Source organism: Rhinolophus sinicus, linkage group LG06, assembly GCF_036562045.2.
Source record: "Rhinolophus sinicus isolate RSC01 linkage group LG06, ASM3656204v1, whole genome shotgun sequence".
NCBI lineage: Eukaryota > Metazoa > Chordata > Mammalia > Chiroptera > Rhinolophidae > Rhinolophus > Rhinolophus sinicus.
In genome coordinates this window covers 25,332,677-25,356,741 of record NC_133756.1, presented here as the reverse complement: position 1 = coordinate 25,356,741, position 24,065 = coordinate 25,332,677, and the positions used below count along the sequence as shown (strand labels likewise).

Here is a 24,065-nt window from a genome sequence, read left to right as displayed (position 1 = left end):
CGCTGATTCAAATGCTAATCTCACCCCAAAAACACCCTCACAGACAAGTCCAGAAATAATATTTAATCTGGACCCCTGTGGCCAGTCAACTTGACACATAAAATTAACCTTCACAGTCATCATAGGTTTTTGTGGAGAACAACTGATAGTTACTAGATGAGACGGGGGTTTGAGGGGCAGGTTGAAAAAAGGGGAAGGGATTAAGAAGTACAAACTGGTAGTGACAAAATAGTCATGGGGATGCAAAGCATAAGGAACATAGTCAATAGTATGGTAATAACTATGCATAGTGCCAGGTGGGTACTGGACAAGTCAAGAGGATCATTTCTTAAATTATACAAATGTCTAACCACTATGCTGTACACCTGACATTAATATAAAATAATATTGAATGTTAACTGTAATTGAAAAATTTTTTAAAGGTGGCGGGGGGGAGATGAAAGGGAATAAGAGGTCTAAATTTCCAGGTATAAAGACAAATAAGTTATGGGGACGTAATGTACAGCATGGGGAATATAGTCAATAATATTGTGATAATGTAGTATGGTGTCCAATGGTTGCTGGACTTACCGTGATCACTTCTTTGGGTATATAAATGTTGAACAGTTATGGTGTACACCTGAAACTGACATAATAGTATATATTAGCTATATTTTTTAAAGTAAGGCTATAACAGGTTTTGCTGTTGAAGTCTCAGTCTTTCTAGTTAATGCAAACTCTACCTTAGATTTTCCAGAACTGTCCTGCAGTGAAACTTTTTGACACAGACTCCTGCAATGCGGGGCAGGAGAAGATGAGAGAGGAAGTGTGCCTGTCAGGCATTTCCCATGTGTTCACTCAGTAATTGCCTCAGAGACCCTATGAAGAAATAAAGGCTCTGAGACCCTAAATGATTGCTTACGACCACACAGCCAGAGGGAGATAGATATGATAAACCTAAGTACAGTACCTAACGTGTGATAAACCCTCAACAAATAGCATTAGGTTGGTGCAAAAGTAATTGCAGTTTAAAAGGTTAAAAATTGCAAAAAACAGGGTGGCTGGTTAGCTCAGTTGGTTAGAGCACAATGCTCATAACACCAGGGTTGCTGGTTCAATCCCTACATGGGCCACTGTGAACTGTGCCCTCCACAACTAGATTGAAGCAACTACTTGACTTGGAGCTGAGGGGTCCTGAAAAAACATGCTTAAAATAAATAAAAGGTTAAAAAAAAAAAATTTCAAAAACCGCAATTACTTTTGCACCAACCAAAATAACAGCTACTAATACTGTGATGGATAATTTCACTGTTTGACCAAATGAACAGATGTTTGAATGAGCCGTGTGTACCACTTCTCCAAAGTGTAGAGCCTAATACAGAGGTTGACAGATTATTCTCCAAAGGAGGGCTGTGGCCTAAAGTAGACACGGCAAGTGTAAACAAGCACGAGAAGTCACAATTCCATGCTTCAGCCAAAGAGAGCTCACTTGTTCAAAATGTATTTTGAAAATGGGTCTCTTAGGGACCAAACACAAAGAGAAATACCCGCTTTTGTAAATCATCTTCAGCATTTGCATCATATTTAAGGAGATATTGTTTCTTCTTGAACATAGATAATGTTGAAGATATCATCAACAGACATTAATATTTTATTATGTAATATTTAAATTACTAAGGGTTTTCTATAAGAAAATCGGAAAAGATAAAAATCTGATGCTATGCCAGAAGTAAAAAGAACTTTCCAAAATGCAAACTCCAAAACTTTTTTTTTTAAAAAACCTATAATTTCTGTCGTCTAATATAAGATTACTAGCACACTTTTGTGGAATGCCTATGTGAAGAGTGCAAATATTTCATCCAATATCCATAATATACCTTTAAAGAGTAGGAAACGAAGGATTTTTTGTAGAGTAGGAAACTAAGGATTAAGGGATTTATCCAATACTTTATAATTAGAAAGTAGAAGAGCTAGGATTCAAATTCAAATCTGTCTGACCCCAATCTGTCTGTAATTCTGTGCTGCCTCCCAACAATGTCTACAGTCCTGGAGACAGACTGTAGACAGATATTTTAATACATGTTGAAACAAAGAAATTGAAGCACGGATATATTTAATTCATAGAGTTATTTATTCTCTGCAATCCAAGTTCTTTATATTGACCCACACCGTATTAAATCGAGACAGATCTCAGACCTGGTTTTAATGGACCAGAAAAAAGATAAAAGACATTCTCAGGTAGCAAAAAGAGGGGTTTAAATAGATCTACAATATATTTTTCTCCTTTTAATATTAACCCTGAGACTGCCTCTCTGTAATGACAATTGATCTGAAGATGCTCTTTATTTTTTAATTTGGTTGAAATTCTTTCTGATCATCTGAAGTTAGGTGTTTATTCATTTCTGACAGAAGTAGTGTAAGAAATTGATTAGACATCTTCTTTCAATTTTTCCACAAATTGTTTCTTATTAATAAAGTTAATTTACCATATCCCAATAAGATTTAGGCCACTGGAGCATGAGATACATGGTATAGTCTATAATTTAAGAAAGTTCCTCTTTTTTACTTCATGCAGGGGGAGGAGAACAAAATAATGAGAGGAGAAATTACTGATATATTAGAGTTTATAATTTTTTTGTTTTCTACAAAATGAACTATTCATTCATCTTTAAAAATATTATAGAGACTATGAAAAAAACAAACAAACCTGGAAATATCCAAAATGACCAAAGAAAGGAGGGAAAACAATTGGGTAGAATGTGCTTATGATATAATAATAAATGGGGAGGAAAAAAAGAAAAGAGAGAAAGTAACAACTTTTCATTGTCAACAACTATACAGATACACATATAAATGGAAAAAATCAGGAAGATTACCAAACTACTGAGACCTCACTTGTGTTAAGGTGGGAGGATTATGGAATAATATTTTCTCCTCTCTCCACATCCGGTGTGAAGTAATTACTTTCCATTTGATATGGATACAGTTGAAGTCTCTTTCATTTCACTCCCCAGTCCCATTTCTCTTTCTCCTTTCCCATTGGCAACACCAACTCGCATTGTAGGAGTGAATCCATTTAGTGTATTTCTTATACTTTAGCTACAAACTCATCTATCTATTAAAACACAGTATTTTACATTTTTGTATGCATGGCACCTTATTTATTCCCTCGGCAACTTAATTTTTTTTCAAAGCTGTGTTTTTGTATTCTATGTTCATGCATGCAAGTCTAATTTATTCATTATAATTGCATATTGTGTGTATTTCATCATATAAACATACCACAATTTGTTCATGTATTCCCTTACTGAGGGACATTTAGGTTGTTTTAAATTTTCATTCACCCTTTCAGATGAGGCTGCAGTAATCATCCTCATATTTCTAGGTAAATATAAAAGCAAGTTTCTCTAGGTTTTTTACTTAGAGTTAAAAGTGCGAAACAATAGTAAATAAACAACTTCAGGTTGGCTAGATATTGAAAAGTTATTCTTCAAAATAGCCAATTCACACTCTCAAACCAGTGTAAAGAGATCCTGTTTCTCCATATTCTGGCTAAATGAGATATTTTTATCAAACTTTAAGATTTTTGCTAACCTGAAGGGTGTGAATCAAATTCTCGTTGTCTTGACCTCCATTTCCCTGTTCACTATAAGGTTGTAAATTTACTTATATAAGCTAGTCAGTGGTTCTGTCCTGTGATGTCTGCCATATTCTTTTGTCCAATTTTCTATGGGTTTGATTTTTTTCTATTGTAGGAGTTCCCAGTAGAGTTTACATATTGACTCTTTGTTCCACTTGCCTATTAAGTGTGATATTTGTTGGAGGTTAATCTAATTAAGAAAATTGATCTACCTAGAATGCTTTACTGCAACTATTAAAATAATCTGGGTGGGTTATTTTTCTCTTTTATTATTTCAGTGTGATTAATTGCAATGACAGATTTTCTGATATTGAGTTATCCTTGAAGTCCTAGAAAAATTTCAGTTGTTCTTGAGTTAGTTTTATTACTAATTAATTCATTTCCACTATTTTATTTATTTGAGCTAAAATGTTTTAAGTGAGATTGGGCTATATTTTTATTTTGTGGTTTGATCATTTTGTGGTTTTCATATTCAATTATACTATCCTCTTAAATGAGTAGTGTAGCTTCTTTTTCTGTAAAACTTGTCTATAAAACTATTTGGTGGTGGCAAAGGAGATAGGTTGGTTGAATGGGGGGGTGGGCTGTGGGTGTGTGTACTGTTGATTCAAGCCCTTTGATGGTTTACTGGCCTATCAGTCTTTCTATTTCCCTTCAATCCCTGTGATAATTTTATATAATTCTCTAGAATTGCTGATTTTCTCTAGATTTTCAAATGTATTGGCATAGAACTGATCATAACATTTTTATAACTTTCTCAAAACTGAAAACTATCTCTCATTTTGTCCCCCTCCTTAGCTCTAATTTGTATGTGCGTCTGTGTGTGTGTGTACCTTATCTCATTTTCTTGAACAGTCGCGTTGAAGTATGATCTAATATTAATATACCTACCTAAGCTTTCTTTGAGTTAGTATTTAGTTTCCCTCTCTTTTTCTATTCATTTATGTGGGAGCTTTGGTTTATGTGCTGCTTTTTAGCAGCACCAGTAGGATTTTTAAAACATCCAATTAGATATTCTCTATTTTATTGGAGTAAGTTAATCTCTGCATTTTTGTGACTCTTGATCTATTTGGACTTTTTCCCATTACACTTTATGTTTTAAATTTACTGTGAAATTTCATTTTTTTTTTCAAACTCTTTGTTTTGAAATAATTATTAATTCCAGGTGAAATTTCTTTACTTGTATTTTTTTTCTTCCTCTTCTGCCTTCTACTTAAATGTTTAAGCTTTCTTACTGCATATTTTCCTACGGTGAGAAGTTAAATATTCTATATTAATCATTTTTCATGGTTACAGCTAAATTTTGACATCCATGATTAACTAAATCTAATGGTAGTCAAAATCTGTATCCTGCTCCTAAATAGCACAAACCTGAGAATAATTCCCATAGCCTTCTTTACCATCTTCCATATTATTCAACATTTTAATTCCATTTTATTTTTAAACTTCCACAAATTAGTCATATTTCATAGTCAACATTTATTTAGATTGACCAATAGCTTTATTAATTTCTTTGATCACCACTGTTTTTTATATCCTACTTCATTACTAGTGCAATTTCAGGGATCTGTGAGCAGTAAATGCGTGTACAGGTACTTGTATTCTAGAAACATCTTTGTTTCTCCCTCACCCTTGAAGGATAATTCAGCTGGAAGAGAATTTTATATTGGCAGATATCTGTATATTGGCAGAGCTTTAAACTATTACCCACAATCCCCACCATCTATTGTTGATAATGAGAAATCCATTGCCGGTCTGCTGCTCCTGTCTTTTCTCTCACACAGCTTTTACATTTTTTCTTTTTTTTCTTTGTCTTATGTTAATTTATTACAAACTGTGTAAGCATGAGTTTATCATTATTTCTTACTGTTAAATTTGCTTCAGTAGATTGGTTTATATCCTTTTTCAATTTTAGAAAACTCTTAGCTATTATCATGTCAATATTGACTCCTTTTCATCATCTCCTTTCTTTTTTCCTTCTAGAGTCCCTAGTACATACATTGGACCTTCTCGTTCTATCCTTCCTATGGATAAGTTTTGCTATTTTCCATCTCTCTATCTCTCTGTGTTACCTCCTCACACCTAAGTAATTCACCAAGTCTTTCCTCTGCTGTGTCTAGTCTGCTTTGTAACCTCTACATTAAATGTTTTATTTCAAGAACTATGTCTGTAATTTCTATAACTGCTTTCTCCTGTCTCCAAATCTACATGTTCCTTTTTCATTCTCTCTTGTGGCTTTTATCCCTCACTTTATTTCTTTGAACACTTAAAACATACTTATTTTAAAGTCATTCTATTATTAATTCTCCCATGAGTTATCTCTTCTGACCACCTATGCTGGCTCATCATGGGTGGCATGCAGTTTTTGACTAAAAGCTTCTTTGAGTGGGAATTATTTCCTTTAGAAAGCAGAGGTGCCATGGTTCATGGAAGCATGGTCACTGAGTGATTTCAGATTAGCTTTCCAAAGGGAGCTTGGATTTCAAGTACCCTTTTGGCTTTGTGTTTCAGTGTGATTAATTGCAATGACAGATTTTCTGATACTGAGTTATCCTTGAAGTCCTAGAAAAATTTCAGTTGTTCTTGAGTTAGTTTTATTACTAATTAATTAGTAATAGATAGAACCTATACCTGTACTTGGTGTTGGGTTTTCAAGTTTGATTTCTCATGGGTGACCCTTTATAGCTCCAATGGCTATAGTCAGATAGCAGTCTTCCCAGCTCAATGCCTGGGATTGCGCACAGATAATTTTTTAGAATTTGTTTTATGGATGGGATGGCATTTTGTCTGGACTTTATGTGGATAGCTCAGTTCCAGCTTCCCATTCAGATGAGGCCTGTGGCTCAGACTTAACTTCTGATGCAGGCATTAAATCCCTAGCCCCCCAATTACTAAGATCTTTCTTTATCTGGTCCCAATTTTCCTTTGAGTCCCTTGGCTGAAATTATCACTTACATCTTTAACTGCGAGTTTCCTCTCTATTATCTGGCACCTGGGGATTTTTTAAAGAATTCTTATTGATTTTTAGGTGAGTTACATGTTCATTGTGTAATTCTTTGCACTGTTATATTTCATCCAGAATTCCTGTGTATTTAGTGTAGGGGTGATATGCCTTCCATATCTGCTAAGGTTACTATATTGGTCAGACACACTTATATTACCTCTCTGGTGAGGAGAAAAACTACAAAAAGTTTTTAAATGTTTAAAGAAATGTTTTATTTTAAGTAATCTTTTTGTTCTCCATGTTTCTCAGTGCTGACTTGGAAGAACTACATAATTATGAGACAACAATCTCATATCTGAGACACTGTCGGAACTCCATTAACCTGTGCACCTCAAAAGAAATTGCTGATTGTAAGTCTGCTAAGCCAATTAATATTGTAACCCTGTGTGGAATGAAAATGTGTCAAAAATGGTATTTTCCCAAGCTCACTGTAAGTTTAAACATTCACAGCCATGCTGCTTTACCATCTCATTTCTTTCCCCCCTCCCCCCCGTCTAGTCTCTTAAAAATATAAATAAATCCAGTTGGGCATCAATGCTATCTCACGACTCCTAGTGCTTGCCTTCTCTTTACCCTCTTCTATTCTCTCTTTCACCAATCTACTGAGATGCTTAGCCTTTTGTCAATATGTGGGAGGGAAAAATCAAGATAGGGTGATTTCTTTTTCTTCCTTGTCCTCCTATAGAAACTTCATCTCCCTTCTTGTAGTATCTTTCTTGAAGTCCCCTGGTGACTCTGTGTGTGGAGAGGGAGATAACAGGCCATGAGAATTAGGCCCCTGTGTTTAGCCTGAATGGGAGCAGAGAATTCATTTAATGGATCTGACCACTGGTTCAGAGCAAATCTTCCTGCCTCTGGTATCACTGAAAAAACTCAGACCTTTCTGTGAAAACTGAGACCCTGTCAGGGAAGAAGCAGAAGTAGGGACTCATAGCATTTCTACAAGTTTCTATGTCTGTTCTGCCTATAGGATCAGCCAATTCTTCTCTACAAAAGGCACAAATATTGGTGCCAGAATAAACACGAGGATTTACTGAGCCTCTACCATGGGCGGCAGTTCTGTTAGGTTCTCTGTATACATCCCTGTTAACATAGTGGTTTCATTAACCACTTTTAGAGATGTGAAACTCAAGATCAGATTGAGTTGTGTAAGGTCACGCAAGTAATATTTAGTAGAGCTATAACGTGAACCGGGCTCAGACTGCCTCTAAGATCTGTGCTCTTTCCATAATTTTATGCTGCTTCTCATTAAAGGATGTTTGCTTCCCTGGAAGGAGAGTTAGAGAGACCAATCTGATCCAACCTTGGGAACACTTCCAACTAGCCTTGGCAAGTAAGGTTTCTCTGAGCCTTGGTTTCCCTATTTCTGAGACAGAATAAAAATACCCCCCACCCAGGTGGCAAGGAGAAGCAAAGAAACCATGATTTGTTAATTCTTTAAAATATATATATGGTAAATAAATTGGAGGAGGGAGGAGGAGATTAAGTTTTTTTTAATTGAAAAAAGAATCCATGCCTGGAATGGATGAGGCAGTCTGCATCATAAGCAGTATTTTAAAATGCATTAATAGCTACACAAAGTTTTTGAAGCAAATAACAGCAGAATAAAATGTTTTTATTTTAAAAATGGTGAAATTAAAAGTGTATAATTACCCAAGTTAAAGCACATATTGTTAATCATCCACACAGAATTTTAGGTCTGTGTGTCAGCAATCACATGCAGAAAGTCCCTAAAGAAAACCTAGGATTTAATTCACTTCATTAATGGATTGTAAGTTTAGAATAATAATGGCTTGGAAATGCAACATGTTCTTTGGTCAGTTTTCTGAACCAAAGCTTCAGGACTCTAGCAGCAAAGAAGAGAAAAGAAACAGAGGGGGTAGTCCTACTTGCTATGCACACATATTCACTAAACAGCAGGGGGAAAACCTTTATAGATAACTTGTAAGCAAAGAAAAATCAAATTAGCAATTTCATTGAAAAACGTATCACTTTCTATACGATGGTAACTTGCTAGGTATATTATATTTCTTATATCATCTCCTTTCATCTCCCCATTTAACTCTAAGGCAGGTACCAATTGACCCCATTTTACAGATGAGCAGCTGAAGTTCAAAGGAAAAAAAGTAATATGTCCGTAGTCCCACAGGTAGGAAGTGGCAGGATTGGACTTTGAACCCAAGTTCTTGCTACTACTCATGTTAATAATTAAGATTGTCATCATGTCATTAAATGAAATCCACAAAACTACTGGAAATATCAAAAGGGATTCAAACCTTAGTTGGTGGTTGGTGACTTTTCCAGCTGTACTGAGTAAACCAAGCACACGTGGAGCAAAACACTTTTAGGCATGCAATGGAGTCCATCTTGTTGAAGTGTGATTTATTAATAGATTTCTTTGGCCTTTTGTCCTTCCCCTTCCCTTTCAAATTTGCTTTCTGATTACTACTGAAACGGGGCCCGGTTGGCACCCCCATAGTAGAGGCCTCACTGCGTCCCTGGCCTCACCTTCCCTTAAACAATAATAGATCCTCCTCCTGTGGCTTGAGCTCAAAAGTCCCGTCCCACCCAGTTCCCAGTTTTACAAAATTACCCTGAAACTTGTGATTAATACCCTTAGGCTTATCGATCACAATCTCAATAGTCTACCAGGCTACTGCCATCATGTTCCTGGGTCACGGACTCTACCAGAAAATCACATGGCCCAAGGGAAGGTTCCCTGCAGATACCCCTCCCCCACCCCAACCATCACACAGCCGCTGGAGGAACGCCCAGATTTTTGCCTTAAACACCCCAAGCCAGACTGGGAATGTGAAGGCAGTTTTGGAGGCGTTAACCTGCTGCCTTCTCAGACCACTGGTGCTCTGATAATAAATTCTTATTCTATGAGCTGAGCCCCGGACTTGTTTGGCCTCCGGTTTCACTACCACTAAATTTCAGTGCTTTCTCTTAATCCCGGAGTATGAATACATTTACCAAAACAGGAAACTGAAATTTGTTTCAAATGTTTTCATTGACTGTACATTCCACCTGGAAATCCCCACAGAAATTAAAACCATAATCAGTGACCCGAGAATTTCCCAAGCCACCTAGACAAAGCCTCACATACATCAATGTTATGAAAGCTGAGAAAACTGAACTCTGCAAACGTTCGTAATTGCTTTAATCCTGGGGACTATAAGAAATGGGTCCTAGAAGAAACTGCCTTAAATAACTTTTTCTTTTTTTTTTTTTCTTTTTTTTTTTTTTAGCAACTTATGAAGTTGGAATTGAAGAACTCCAAAAGGTATTGTTTCCTCTCTTTGTAAGAAATTATAAATGAAACATGTACAGAGTTGATTCAAAAGTAGTTTCTTTTACAAGGGAAGAAAGGTCTTTGTTTTTGGTTTACCCCTGATTTCTGAGGCTAGTCCAGACTCCAGCTGCTGAAATTCTGAAGCCTGAGCCCTGCAATGTCAGAGACAGAAAATGTGTGACGGGATGGGAGCAGATGGTCCTAATCCATTTCCAACCCCTTATCTACGGTGGCCAGCACCAACTGGACTTCAATAACTGTCCCTTCAGACAGAAGAGTTCTTTGGCACAAGACAAATTTGTATATCCCATGCTTTCACGAGAGTGACCAGGCCCTCGAAGGCACATTTTCTGGGCTCCTGGCTGACATGGTGCTAGGTACCACCTTGGAGGCAATGGAGTAACTTGATTAAGGTCCCTAGCAGGAATCTTTGGTCTCCATCCCAGCTCCTGGCTCTGTGACCTTGAACCTCCATTTCCTCACCTGCAAAATAGAGATAACAGAAGTACTGACATCTGGAGTCATTGTGAGAATGAATATAAGGTAAATTCAGGTAAATAGCTTAATAGGAAGTGCCTGGCATGTGTTCCATGCATTTTACCTCTCTGAGCTTCAGTTGCGTCTTCTGTAAAATGGTGTATTCCCCATGAGGGCAAGAAGCATATGCCTTGTGGTTACTGTATCTGCAGTAGTAGATGCTCAGTACAAAAGGGGATCAATACTTGTTTCACTGAATTGTTGAGAAAACTAAGTCAGACAAGGGAGGTAAGCACCTACTACAGCACCTGGCACACAGTAGGCACTTACCTGACGTAGCTGAGTCAGTTAAGATTCTACTCTTTTCTCACTGGGCACATTTCGTCTCATCCTTCATCTTTCTGCTTCAGTTTCCTTTTTCTTTTTAATTAGTTTTGGGCGTACAGAACAACATAGCGATTAGACATTTGTATACCTCACAAAGTGATCACCCCAATAATACTAGTACCCATCTGACACTGTACATAGCTATTATAATATTATTGATTATATTCCCTATGCTGTACTTTATTTCCCTGTGACTATTTTTTAATCATAGTTGACATTCAATATTTTATATTAGTTTCAGGTGTACAGCATAGTGGTTAGACATTTATATATTTTATAAAGTGATCCCCCGATAAGTCTAGTACCCATCTGACACTATACATAGATTTTACAATATTATTGACTATATTCTTCATACTGTACTTTACATCCCCATGACTATTTGCAACTATCAATTTGTACTTCTCAATCCCTTCACCTTTCTCATCAGAATAGAGAACCCAGAAATAAATCTATGCCTATATGGTCATTTAATATATGACAAACAAGGAAAGAATATACATTAGGGTAAAGACAGTCTATTCAATAAATGGTGCTGGGAAAACTAGACAGATAATTGCAAAAAATTGAAACTGGACCACTTTCTTACTGCATATACAAGAATAAACTCAAAATGGGTTAAAGACTTAAACGTTAAGACCCCAAACCATGACACTCCTAGAAGAAAACATAGGCAGTAAACTCTCAGACGTTACCCTTAGTAATATTTTTACTGCTATATCTGCTTTCGTTTTCTCATGTTTATCGGAAAGGATTGTTCATTTGTGAATACATTTTTATGGCTAGAAAACTATAAATGATTATTACACCTATTAATGAGAGTACAAACATTTTATTAAAATGCCTCACTTACCTGGCAACATCAGCAAATAAACTTTTCTGCACCAGTGAACTTTCCAAATGACTGAACTTTTTCCCATTCAAAATAAAAAAAATCATGAAAGTATTTTTAATTTTTCAATCTTTTAATATACAGGCGTAGTTTATGTTCATCTCAGTAGTTTTAGTCTTGGTGGGTGGCCTCTGACGTCACCCTTTCTTGATGACGTGGAGTACCCTGAAACATAAGGGATGCTTGGGGACCATCCAAACTTTTTTTATGAGATGCTCTTGGGCCCTTGTAGGTGTTCAGAGTAGCTGCCTTCGCACCAAACCCCCACAAATCTGTTTGCTGTCATTGTTTTCTGTTTCCTGACAATTATCATTTCTTTCTCCTGTCAATATCTTTGTGTCTAGCAGTGAGTGTCTCATGTGGTCAGGCGTGTCCCTGCTGTGTGCCAGGCACCTGTGCGTGCCTGGTAGCACTTACTCCACAGTGTAACCTGGGGAACTGGTGCCACTGCTTCCATTTTATAGGCAAGAACTCAGGGCTCAGAGAGATTAAGTTTCCTGTAAATTAACAGAGAGATAAAACAAGGTCTGTCTGACTTGTCATCCTATTTACTAGAATTATATAGGAAATAAAAACCAGTAGTCCTTGAATGAAGGCCTGCAGAGCTCTCCTCAAAGGAGAGTATATGAGCTGGTAGACCTGGACAAATGTGGCAGCATTTTGGATGCTGAGATAGTCTCTGTTGTCTCAGGTTCTCGGATAGACTCCGCATAATGGATGGCATCAAATACGTGAGCACTACACAAATGAGAGGCTATGTTGTTGTCACTGGGACATAATTTTAATGGCGTCAAATCGAGGCCATGCGAGAGCGGATTTTTGATCAGAGGATACACAGTCAGAAAGGGAGAGTTCCCAGCATGACTTGCACACGAATTTGCCCACTGAAACTTTACTCGAATACCACAAATTCATGTTTCCTCCTATGATTTAAAAGTCCTTTACCCTACAGATGCATTCCAGGAAAGTTATGCAGAGAACAACTGAATTTTCTAAGTTAAATCATACATCCCCCCTGGCAGGCACCGTAACTTCAGAAAAGCTAGTTTTCTTTTTGGATTGACAACCTTCAGCCCCACTGGCAACAGTTCATAGAATTTTCTGTGGTCAGAGTCTACCTTTGCTATGTACTGAGACCTCACCCACCTCACCTTTTGGTCTAGTGTCTAATGATCTGTAACCAAACAGAGACCCAGTTAATTAGGGTATATTTTGGAAAATGACCATTTTCTTCTTTACTTTTAGCCTTTGAAGAGTTTTCTCCATCAAGAACTTAGGTGAGTTTTATGTTCCAAAGGAAAAGCATTAACCCAGCTACTGCCCCTCTGACAACTGAGCTACTTTTCCTCAATGGGCCAGCTATGATTCCAGTGCCTGACCTGGTTCATCCCTCACCCCACCCCCAGACCAGTGCCTTGCAAGCTTCCTGGTGCAGAAGGTGCTCAGGGATGCTAACCCTCTCACCTTGTTCCAGCCCACACTGCTCCCACCCAGCACACACTGAGTCCCCAGCATGTGCCAGTCATTTGCTAGCCACTGGGGCTGTTGCAATGATGGAGGTCCAGCCACAACCTTCAGAGGCTCTCGGATTACAGGGAGAGTCACACAATCCAGCAGGTATATAACAATCACATGACTACCCAAGGACTTACAATTTCCAAGTCATACCATGCTGTTTCAAGTCTCTTTGCCTTTGCTTATTTAACTCATTAACTCACCCCAATTTAATAATCTGGAGAACTTGTACTGACCATCTAACATGCCCTCTGATAAGAAACCTTCCTTGATTCTCTTCCTTCAATGAGAAGTAGCCAACAAGTCCCTTCCCTGGGGGACCACGGTAAGGTACACCTATGTGGGCACTAATGTCACTGTCTGTCGTGTTTGCTCACATGCACGTTCACCTATACTGTCCTCCCCACCCTCTTGTCTGTGAGCTCCTTTTAGGTAGGGCCTGTGTTTTCCTGTGCCTGGCACTGCTGCCACATCTTGTACTCCCTGATCCAGAGCAGGGCCTTAACACATAGTGGTGCTCTCACCTGCCTCTTGAGTTGCTGGCTATCACTCTCCCCCTGAGTTATTTTTAATGCGTTAGAATAAACATGGTTGCTGAGCTCTGGAGAACAAGTATCCAAATTTCCTGGATGAGGCCAAAAACTGGGTCATGGGAGAACCGCTCCTCAGCTGGGTGGGCTCCTTTCATGTCTCTGCCCAATTCAATTCATGAGCCCCGTAGTTACACGTTAGCACCTACCACAGGGCTGGGCACATGGCAGGCACATGTCAAGTGATTATTGAGTTCAACATTTATTGAGCTGTTACTGTGTTCAGACATTGCTAGATTCTGAGATATGAAAATGAATACAATACATGTCCTACTTTTGGTTCAAGATGGACATGAAGGCTGGAGTGGTTGAAGGAGGGAGAAATGAGCACGTAAACAGGAAATAACAACATAATATAATGACTGCTATGGAAGTTGTAAAAACACAGAGGTGAGGCTCCAGGCATGCTTCCTTGAAGAGTGATGACTGAGCTGAATCTTGAATGACATGGAGGAATTGGCCAGGTGAAAATGGTGGAATGTAGGTCCCAGGCGCAAGGAAAAGTGTAAGCAAAGATAATGAGGCCGGCATAGGAATCCACAGTGTGATAATGCTTGAGCATAATAAAGTGTAGCAGGAACAAAACTGGAGAAGTATGCAGAGCTGGTTCCGGGAGGGCCTGAGCGCCCCGATTTATCATTTAGACCAGCCCTGTCCAATAACAATATGCATAAACCACATGTCATTTAAATTTTTTTCTACCAGCCATATTTTAAAAGGTAAAAAGAAACAGGTGAAATTAATTTTAACAATGTGTTTTATTTATCCAATATATCCAAAATATTGTATTTCAAGATGTAATCTTTATAACAACTATTACTGAGGTATTTATATTCTTTTCTTCATACCAAGTCTTCAAAATCCAGATGTATTTTACACTTATGGCTCAATTTGGACCAGACACATTTCAACCATTCAGTAGCCACATGTGGAAAGTGCCCACTGTATTGGATGGCACATATCCTGACTTTTTCTATAGGTCAGGGGGAGCCACAAAAGAGTTTCAAAGCAGAGATGATGTATTCCTCTCCCCATAGTATTAGTCCTAGAAGTCACAATGTTTAATGTGAGAATTATTTATGGAGATTCAACTGTAGAAATTACTGCACAAAGCCTGGGGGGGTAAGAAGATGGATTACACAGGACATGTACATCAACCAGGCGGGTAAATGCTTTAGAAGACATATCAGCAATGTGCAATGGGAACAAAATAATTGCATAATTCTAACTCAGCAAATGTTTTGATGAAGAAAAAGACACCAATCATTATTAAGGGTCCATTACATGCCATAAACAATGCTAGGCTTTCGACATTTTTATCACATTTCATTCTCATGGCAACCGTGGAGATTGGCATGGTGACCTTTCATTTATAAATGAGAAAATGTGATTTGTAGAAAGGTTAATCTTAGACTTTTAGAGAAAGGATTAGACCCAGCCCTCACTTCTCAGCCCCTGTACATCACGGAGAATTAATCAATGGCCTTAATGATGAACAAGAGTGCTCAGTAATTAGATGAAGGAATGAAACGCCTTAAAACTTTTTCCATTGTCTTTCAGAACAGCACCCTCCTGGTGTTTCTCCTTCCTTCATGAGCACCTCTGATTCTCTTTGAGGGCTCTTCTTTCTCTGCCTTTCATAAAAATGTGGTTGTAGAACTTTTCCAGCTCACTATAATGCCAGACACAGAAGTTCTCACGTGGGTGTTGGTGTTCCCCAGCATTCTGTCCTGGGTCCTGAGTCTTTTCATTACACTCTCCGCCTTGACTCTCTCCACGGCAGCTGCTGCCTACCTCCTGGCACGTGCAGTCATTCTTTTCATTAGGGAGCATTGTGCCAGGTGCTGTGCTGGTCCTACCATGGATTACACAGCAGTAGTACTGGGGATATGCACATGAATAAGAGTGTCCTGCCTTTTTAGAACTTGATGTTTAGTGAGTTGACAAGGCCAAATGGAGGAACTGAAGATAAATCCACAGACAGTACCGTTACAATACAAGACAGAAGGACAGAGAGTTGGGGGTGCAGATAAGAAGGTATGACCGCTTGGGAGAATCAGGGGAAGATCCTCAGAGGTAAGATGATTTAGACAAGTTGAAAAGGGCATTGTGTTTCCCAGCAATGTAAGATGTGGAAGGTTTGTCTGGCAAAGGAAACAGAAATAAAGGGCATGAGTTGCTCAAAATAGCATGGTCAGTTTGGCGAATTAGGAGAGTCTGGACTAGAGCAAAAGTGCAGAATGGAGCACAGGGAGATGGGGTTGGAAAGTAATGTAGGAGCCAGATCAAGATGGGACTTAGATTTTATCTACAGACAGTGGGGAGTTATTTGGAGATTTTAAGGAGGAGTTCACTAGCATTGAGAGCACGCAGAAACTCAGGGGAACTATGGCTGACCTGATCCTAGCACCCTCATCTTTAAAAGATTAAAAATAAATTTTAAAAAGGTGAAGAAGAAGGGCTCAGATCTGTTTAAATTCATTTTTCCCATTTCATTTAGGACTGAGTGGTATACTAGCATATACACACTGTAAACTTCACTTTTTTCCTTGTATCTCTTCACATTTCAGCCCTAAATATGAAGGTAAAACAACGAAGGAACAAGAGCCATGTGAACGGAAACCTCAAAAAACAGAAAAGGATCTACAGTCAAACCATCTTTCCAAGGTATCTGTGATTTAGGGTTCCAGACCAAACAGTACAGGTCAGCAAGGTAATAGCATCAGTTCATGGGATGACATTTTAGAAGCTGAGACATGCAGCTCTCAGAGAGACAGATTCAGAAGATATAGTGGGTTTCATCAAAGATAAGAGCATGAAAATAACACTGAGCTCTAGCCTCAGATTTGCCACTTATTACCCATGTAGCAGGGAATCGTGTGAGTGCAGCAAGGCACCCAGGGGGCAAAATATAAGGAAACACTCAGGTGCTGACCATGCACTTGCACAACCCCGGAGGGAGGGCCTCCTTAGGCTCTGTGCTCGAAGGTCTGGCTGAGAAGAGTGACTTAGTCCCTGAGCTTGGTCATCTCATCTTTAAAATGAGAAAAAATTACCCCCACCCAATTACATCCCCATTCCTATCCTCAAGCATGATGATAAAATGAAATGTACATGAAAGTGCTTTGTAAGCCATAAGCTACCCTAAAAATGAAATGGATTATTGTTGTCTATTAAGTAATTAATTGATCAACATTGTTCATTAATAGTAAATAGTGTATATGTGTGTGTATCAATATTCAATTGACACTGTCCCCTATAAAACAATGAGGGTGGTCGGAGGCGTAGACAATAGTTTCCAACAGGGCTACTACCAGTGCTCCGAACATTCTAGATACCTGTGTAATATCTACCTGTGTAGATAGCTTATAATAGCCAATTGTTCCCGTTCCAATCTGCAGGGCTTGGGTAAATCACACATCTAGTTGGTGGTGTGGGGCGGATCTGGTGTGTCGGCCCAGAGACCAGGCTGGATGAGGATGGCTGTTTACAGAGCATCACAAATGAACACAAGTCACAGAATTGTCATTCACTATAAAAGACAGGGACCAGAGTGGGGGTGGGGGGGAGCAGTGTCTGGTGTCAAGGCCAGGGAGCAGGGGCAAGGCCATAAACGGGTGATGAGGTCAGAGATCAGAAGTGGGGGAGCATGATTAGGAGACTGATCGTGAAAGAGCAAAACCAGGATGTCTTCTTCCCCAGTGCTGGCCATGTGACAAGAGCCAGGTATGGGGTCAGGCTACCACCAAAGGGACGTGGTCCTACTTGCATGAACTGGATTTGAGTTTTGGGTATTGTTAGAGGTTGTTTGGAATTTGTTAGGTAAATGTGATGGGTGGTCTAGCTGGGCAGCGCTCTTTGGGGTCACATATAAACTACTGGTCAGTAGATACAAAGTCCATTGTGATTCCCACAGACCTAGGGAACATTCCCAAGGACAGAGAATGCATGCACTGCTTCCACTGAGGGAAGGCGGCCTCTATACTAGCGGGAAACATTGACCTCATTACTTTCTTGTCATTTTTCCCCATTTAAAAACTCACTCTTGGGTGTGTGACTGAAAAAAAGGCCTCTGCTCCTGTCCTCCTCTCAGTTTGCCCAGATCCCACCAAGCACTCAGGAAATTCCATGCCTTACTCGGATAGCTATTAATTACTTCAGCTTTATCCAAGTACTTTCAGTGTATCCTTAGAGTCAACCCTCATGTCCACTTGTAGTCAAAGGACAGTCATCCCCTCTCCCATTGTCATCTGATCATTAGAAAACACTCAGATGGCCAGAAATGTTCTATTTCTTCTTTGTCTCCAGTATCTCTTCCAGTCAGTCTCTCCAGATTTTTCTGACATGAGAATCTGGTCAGGTTTCTCCTTTGCCGGGCTCCCTGTGACTGAGCTAAAGCCCATACTCTTTGCCTTGGATGAAAGACCCTTCATAACTCAGCCCCATTCTGTCTTGTCTTTTTGGACTCATTTCCAGTCTTTCTTCCCCTGCTCCTTACCCCTCGTTCCTTCAACTCTTCCCTCATCAGCCTCCCTACTCCCCTCACGAGGACGCTAACATTTCTCCACATACCCCATGCCGTTGCTCATGCTGATTTATCTGCTAGGTGTCCCTTTAGCCCCTCAATCAATCTCTTACTTACACTGAAAAATGGTTTAATAAAACCTGCTTTTGAAGTCTTCTCCAACCCTGTCTCTTAGCCAAGAGAATTGACTTCCCCCTCCTCTCTGTTTTCATCTCGGTGAACAATACTGCTGGAAAAAGCACTTGCCACATTATACGTTAATTGATTGTTGGCGGGTATTGTCTCCGTGACTAGCATGTAAACCACCACGTTCATTGCAGAGCTTAGCATGTTGTCTCACCTTTAGAAAGTGTTTAACGAACACTGGAAAGAAGTGAGGAGGAGCAGAAGAATGGAAGGTGGAAAGGTGCAATGTCAGGCAAAAGGAACACAGCATCCCTAGTGGTCAGAAGCACAGGGCTCTAAGGTCACCCCCTGCCTCGGTAAACTATTCACTGTGAGACCAGGGGTCAGTTACTATATGACCCTTATAAACTATTTATCAAGAAGACTCATGATATTTTCCTAACGAGTATTGCAAAATTTAAGAGAGAGAATACATAAAGAGCCTGCCCTATTACGTCCTGACTGCTTCCTGTGGGCCTGCCTCTGTGCTGGGCATTCATTGGCCATTCAGATGTAAACAAAAGATGTGGTGCACCTCCTCATGAAACTTAGAGTCTAGTAAAACACCATTAAATAAATCATAAATAATTACTACCTGTGAGGAATGAATGAATAAAGAACAGCATGAATAAGCAAAGAACTAAACAGATATGTCAAAGCCCTACAGTACTCTCCCTGTTGCATGTGTTTAGGTAGGTGTCAATGAAAGGACACCTGGAAAAATCCAGATGATGAAAGCCCACGGAGGTAGTGGGGGCATGCTGGCCAGGGAGCAGGGCACTGTGATTGACACCAGCCAGCCAAAGACCTGCCCTAAGGACCTGAAGCCGGCCAGGCACTTCCAAGGTCAATGTAAGTTGCATTTCTTCCTGGTTCTCTTTACCATTACCAAATTATTTTAAAGCTGTGCACGGCCAAGATTTTAATTTATTTTATAAATATTTATTGAACATCTGTTATGTACCAAGTAACTTGCCCTAGTGTGGCACCTGTGCAGTGGTGGAAAGAGCACTGGATCTAGGAGAAGACCTGAGTTCAAGCTAGATTCTAAACTTACAAGTTCCGTGGTAAGTAATTTCATATTCCTGTAGCTCAATTTCTTCATTGATAAAAAGGGATCACAATAGGGACCTTAGAGGGGTTTTTGTGAAGAAAATGTCTGACAGTTTTGTTCCTTTCTTTTTATATCTACCAGTTCCTGTTGTTGTGGTTTTTTTGTAGGCCCAAGTAATTGACACACAGATGATATCATTAGTTGACTTTATTCAGATTGCATTTTACCTTCACGTTAGTCAAGACTCTTGATTGCAAGTAACAGTGTCAAATCACATTGTCTTAAGCAAAAAAAGAAAAGGAGGCTCACCTAGTAGGAAGTCCGGCCATGGCTGGATCCAGGGACACAAACCACATCACGAGGACTCAATGTTACTTTTTCTACTCCTGGCTTTGCTCAGCCTCCGGCTTGGCTCCATTTTCAGACAAATTCTACACTTGCGGAGGCAAGATAACATCTAGCAGTGACAGGCTTAGACTCTGTCCTCTTAGGAGCCCCCGAGATAAACTAGAAATTGTTATCTGAACAGTTATGAGGCCCAGATCTGAGTCTTACTGGCTCTGATTGGGTCACATGCCATTCCTGAACCAGTCGTGATAAATGGGGGATGTGATACTCTGATTGATCCAGCCTGAGACAAACTCACTCTTGGAGCTGGGGGTAGAGTCAGTTCTACCAAAACTACATAACAAATAAGAGAGAGGTTAATCAGGAAAAAAATGTAGACACTGGATAGACAAAGAAAACAGATGTCTACTCCAGCCCAATACGCCATAGCAAACCACTGACATTTCATAAAGTATTACAATCAGAGTTATACGAAGAATAAATTCGTAGCCATCATAAGATGGACTCCAGGCCCTTTAAAATCTGCTTCTAGGCTAGTTGGCCTCATCCCTGCCACAGACCTCCTTCCCCGTACACTCTCTGCACTATTCTCAGTTTACTGACGATGGCATGTGCTTAAGTGCCCCTCTAATTTTGCTTGATCCCTTTTCTCTTTATGTTCATTCTCTACCTGCTGATGTCCTATTAAATCCTTTAAGATCTACCTCAAAAGTGACTTCTTCTGAGACCTCCCTTACCTCAGTCCACCTTCCTCTTTCGCACTCTCCAGGGATCACAATTCCTCTCGCCTCTCTGTTTTCATGACACTAAAGCAGTGACGGAATGACCACGTTTCCATCTTAGGCTTTAGAGTCTCCTGTAACCTTGGAAAATTTACTTCCTTTCATGTGCAAATGAGGCTCCTATACTTATTCCCCAGTGCTGTTCATCACTGCACATAAAGTCTGGTTCATATGCTAAATAACTGCTAGCTCTCTTCATTCATTTTCATTTCTGAAAGATTATAACATGCCTTACATTATAATTCGTCGTGTACGTGTTTGCCTCTCATGGTATACTGTGAGCACCTTGAGATCAGAGACCACTGGGTATTTTTCTCTGTATTTCTGTAACCTGGCACAGTGTCTGGCACACTCGAGCTACCAACAAAACAGTAAAGGAATGAAAGAATAAATCAAACTTTAGTTTCTGAGAATATAGTGAATTAGACAATCTGAATGATTCTGACAGAAACAAGTGAAGATCAATTTTTTTTTTAATTTATGGAAGTATCACAGAAATAGTTAAAAAAAAAAAAAAAGTGTCCATACACCTGCTGTATCCAGGGATCCTGGGAAGTGAATGCCAAAGCTACTTTCACCCTGAGGGTTTTTACTGAGTTCTGAATCCCTTGAGTTCCTGTTTTGACTCCATGCCACACAGTGTACAGGGGCCATATCGCAGGACCGGCCCAAAGTGAGTTTATAATCGGAGACGCCTGTATAAAGTTGGAACCCCAAAGTAGGTCCACACTTTAAGAACAAACAAGACTGAGCCTATAGTTAACAATACTGTATTGTGTCTTATAAATTAGTTAAGATGGTAGATGTTGTGTTATTACCACAAAAAAAAAAAACATTTTTAATTTAAAAAAATGGGGGGGTTAATAGTTCTGATGAGGTGAATGAGAAAGCACAGAGATAGCTTTAATTTTAAAACAATGCCTTAAGATGAGAAATAGAATTATTTGGAGTATTGGGGGGGGGGGGGAGGAGGGAAGAGAGGAAAACAAGTTGAAGTGAAGAAGAGTTACAGGAAAGCCCTGAATATGGGACTGAATGCCGTTTTCATGCAATAATATAATGTCCATGAAGAGTCACTATAGATTTGGGGATTATACCATGATGAAAACAGTCTGAAGAAGATTATTCTGAGTAATTCGTACATACTGCTAAAGCACCAAGGGAATTGCTGAATCCATTAATAAGTCTTTGCAATACTTACGATGAGTAGCACAAAATGCTTAGTTGAGGGGAGTGGGTATGAAAACAGAGGAAAGTTTTAAGAAAAAAATTCAAGTGAGTATTTTTCTATACTTCTATCCAAGTAGGCCACCTTTGAAAAAAATAAACGTATTACTTCTTTGAAAAAAAAAAAAAGAATTAGCAAGATATAAACCCCATGGAGCAGAAGGAAATTTGCCCTTTTTGACCCTGGTGCTGAGTGAAGGAAAAAAATCTATCACAAGCTTATGCCCATGTGCACCGGCGGTTCGCATTCACACTATGTGTGTATTCCAAAAGAAACCCAACTGCATCTAAAGTGGTACCATCTTGGTAGCCCCCACTGACAACTGATAGACGCAAACATAAATCCTCTCTGATGGAACCCATTTTTATCCCAGGTTTCAAATAATTCCCACAAAATAATTTTTTTTTTTAAATTAACAGTTCCCAGGCAAAACAATAACTAAACATAGAAGGATACAAGCCACAGAGAGTAAAAACCAGGACAGACAACAGAAACCAACCTGCAAAATATTACAGATATTAGAATTACAAGACACAAAACATAACTATATGTAATGTTTTTACAATAAAAACGAATAAACAGATTTGAAAAAAACAAAAAATAATTGACAAAATTGATATAGAAAGGCAGTGGATGAATTACACATCTGTTAGGAGCTTGTTGCAATCATTTGCGTGAGAGCTGATGGTAGCTTGGCGGAGCATTGAGATGTGTTTGTATTCAGGATGTAATGTGAAAGTAGAGCTGTGGGTTGGAGGTGGGGTAAGAAAGAGAAAGGAGGAAAGAATGTCTTTTAGGTTTTGGACCTGAGCAATTGAAAGGATGGAGTTGCCATTTTTTATTGAGTTGGGTCAGACTTCAGGAAGAGCAAATTTGCAGAGAGAAAAGGTGCATTTGGTTGGGAACATAGCATGTTTAGACAACCAAATGGAAATGGTATGAAGGCTGATGGAATATCTAGAATTCATTAGAGATAGCTAAGTTAGAGCTGTAAATTTAGGAGCTGTCTGTGTTTTTAAAATGAAATCACAAACTTTTACATTTGCCTCAGCCAAAAGGAAGGATTAGGAAAGAAAAAAAAATTGTCCAGAACTAAGAATTAAGTGACTGTGGGTTCAGCATCTTTATTTTGTCTTGAAGAAATTTACTGATAACTCCTTAAGAAAATGCAGGACCTTATTTTGCCTCTGGGAGCTAACAGTCATTGAGACAGTTCGGGCCTATATGCTAATTGACTTCGTGTCAGAAGATAAAATCTTGTTGCTTGGTTAATTTAGTGAACAGACACAACTCAATTTGCTTATTGCTTATTTCGCAGGTATATTACTACTTATTTCTGATTACTAGTTCATGTCTGGAAATGATTCTGAATCACCCACACTCTAAATATTAACCTATGCCAACTGATGAAAGGTGGCAGTTTTATGGTTATGACAAAATTACATCTCTGTGAAATAAACCAGCACCTGCATTTAACAAGCTAGCTACTTGGGCAAATAATCCCAATACATTTTCAACCTGGCAAACCATCTTCTGGCTAATTCCAACTTTAATGAATATTGTATGTTGACATGTATGCAATCAACTTGTCTTAAGAAATTATCCAGTAAGAGAAAAATGCACACAACTGAATGAGGTCATCTAGGTAGATGGAGAAGCCCCAGGGCTGTACCCTGGAGGACTTTACCATTTGAGGTCAGGCATTAGAGGAAGAGCAATTGTAGAAGAGGGAGGAGTTACTAGTTTACTAGGAAACTAGCACCTTCAAAAAAAATGTAGTAAATCCTTGCCATGATCACATAAGGGTAGGCATTGTTTATCATTATCCCAACCTCAGAGAATCATACCTGAGCCTCTGCAAGGGGAAATGGTTTGCCAAATGATCACACACACCAAGAGTATAATCCAGCTTTGGCACATGTGATCTATCTTTTCCTATTCTTGCCTCCACTGCCAGTGGTATGTGTGATTCCATTTATGAGAGCAGTTGTTCTTCAGGGGGTTTCTCTGTTTTCCTTACAGGTGGGTATGTGGAGGCCTTGGCGATGACTAAAGAAATACCAGGCCAAGGGGCCTTTAAGCCAAGTTATAGCTCAGAGGAGACATATGATGATGTTGAGTACCCCAGGAGAGAGGGGTAAGTACACGGCAGCCTGTCAGCAGTGTAGTGAGACTTTAAATGAA

The 24,065-nt window shown here is 39.2% G+C and overlaps 1 protein-coding gene across 2 annotated transcripts in view; it reads left to right on the top strand.

The window, feature by feature from the left end:
• FYB2 (FYN binding protein 2) overlaps positions 1–24,065 on the top strand; it is a 97,889-nt gene that overhangs the window by 52,720 nt on the left and 21,104 nt on the right. For both annotated transcript variants that reach the window (XM_019742549.2, XM_019742548.2), the window contains exons 5-10: positions 6,873–6,973; positions 9,875–9,909; positions 12,920–12,951; positions 16,350–16,446; positions 19,162–19,321; positions 23,904–24,018. In XM_019742549.2, the coding sequence (XP_019598108.2) occupies positions 6,873–6,973; positions 9,875–9,909; positions 12,920–12,951; positions 16,350–16,446; positions 19,162–19,321; positions 23,904–24,018 (540 nt within the window). The remainder of the gene's footprint in view (positions 1–6,872; positions 6,974–9,874; positions 9,910–12,919; positions 12,952–16,349; positions 16,447–19,161; positions 19,322–23,903; positions 24,019–24,065) is intronic.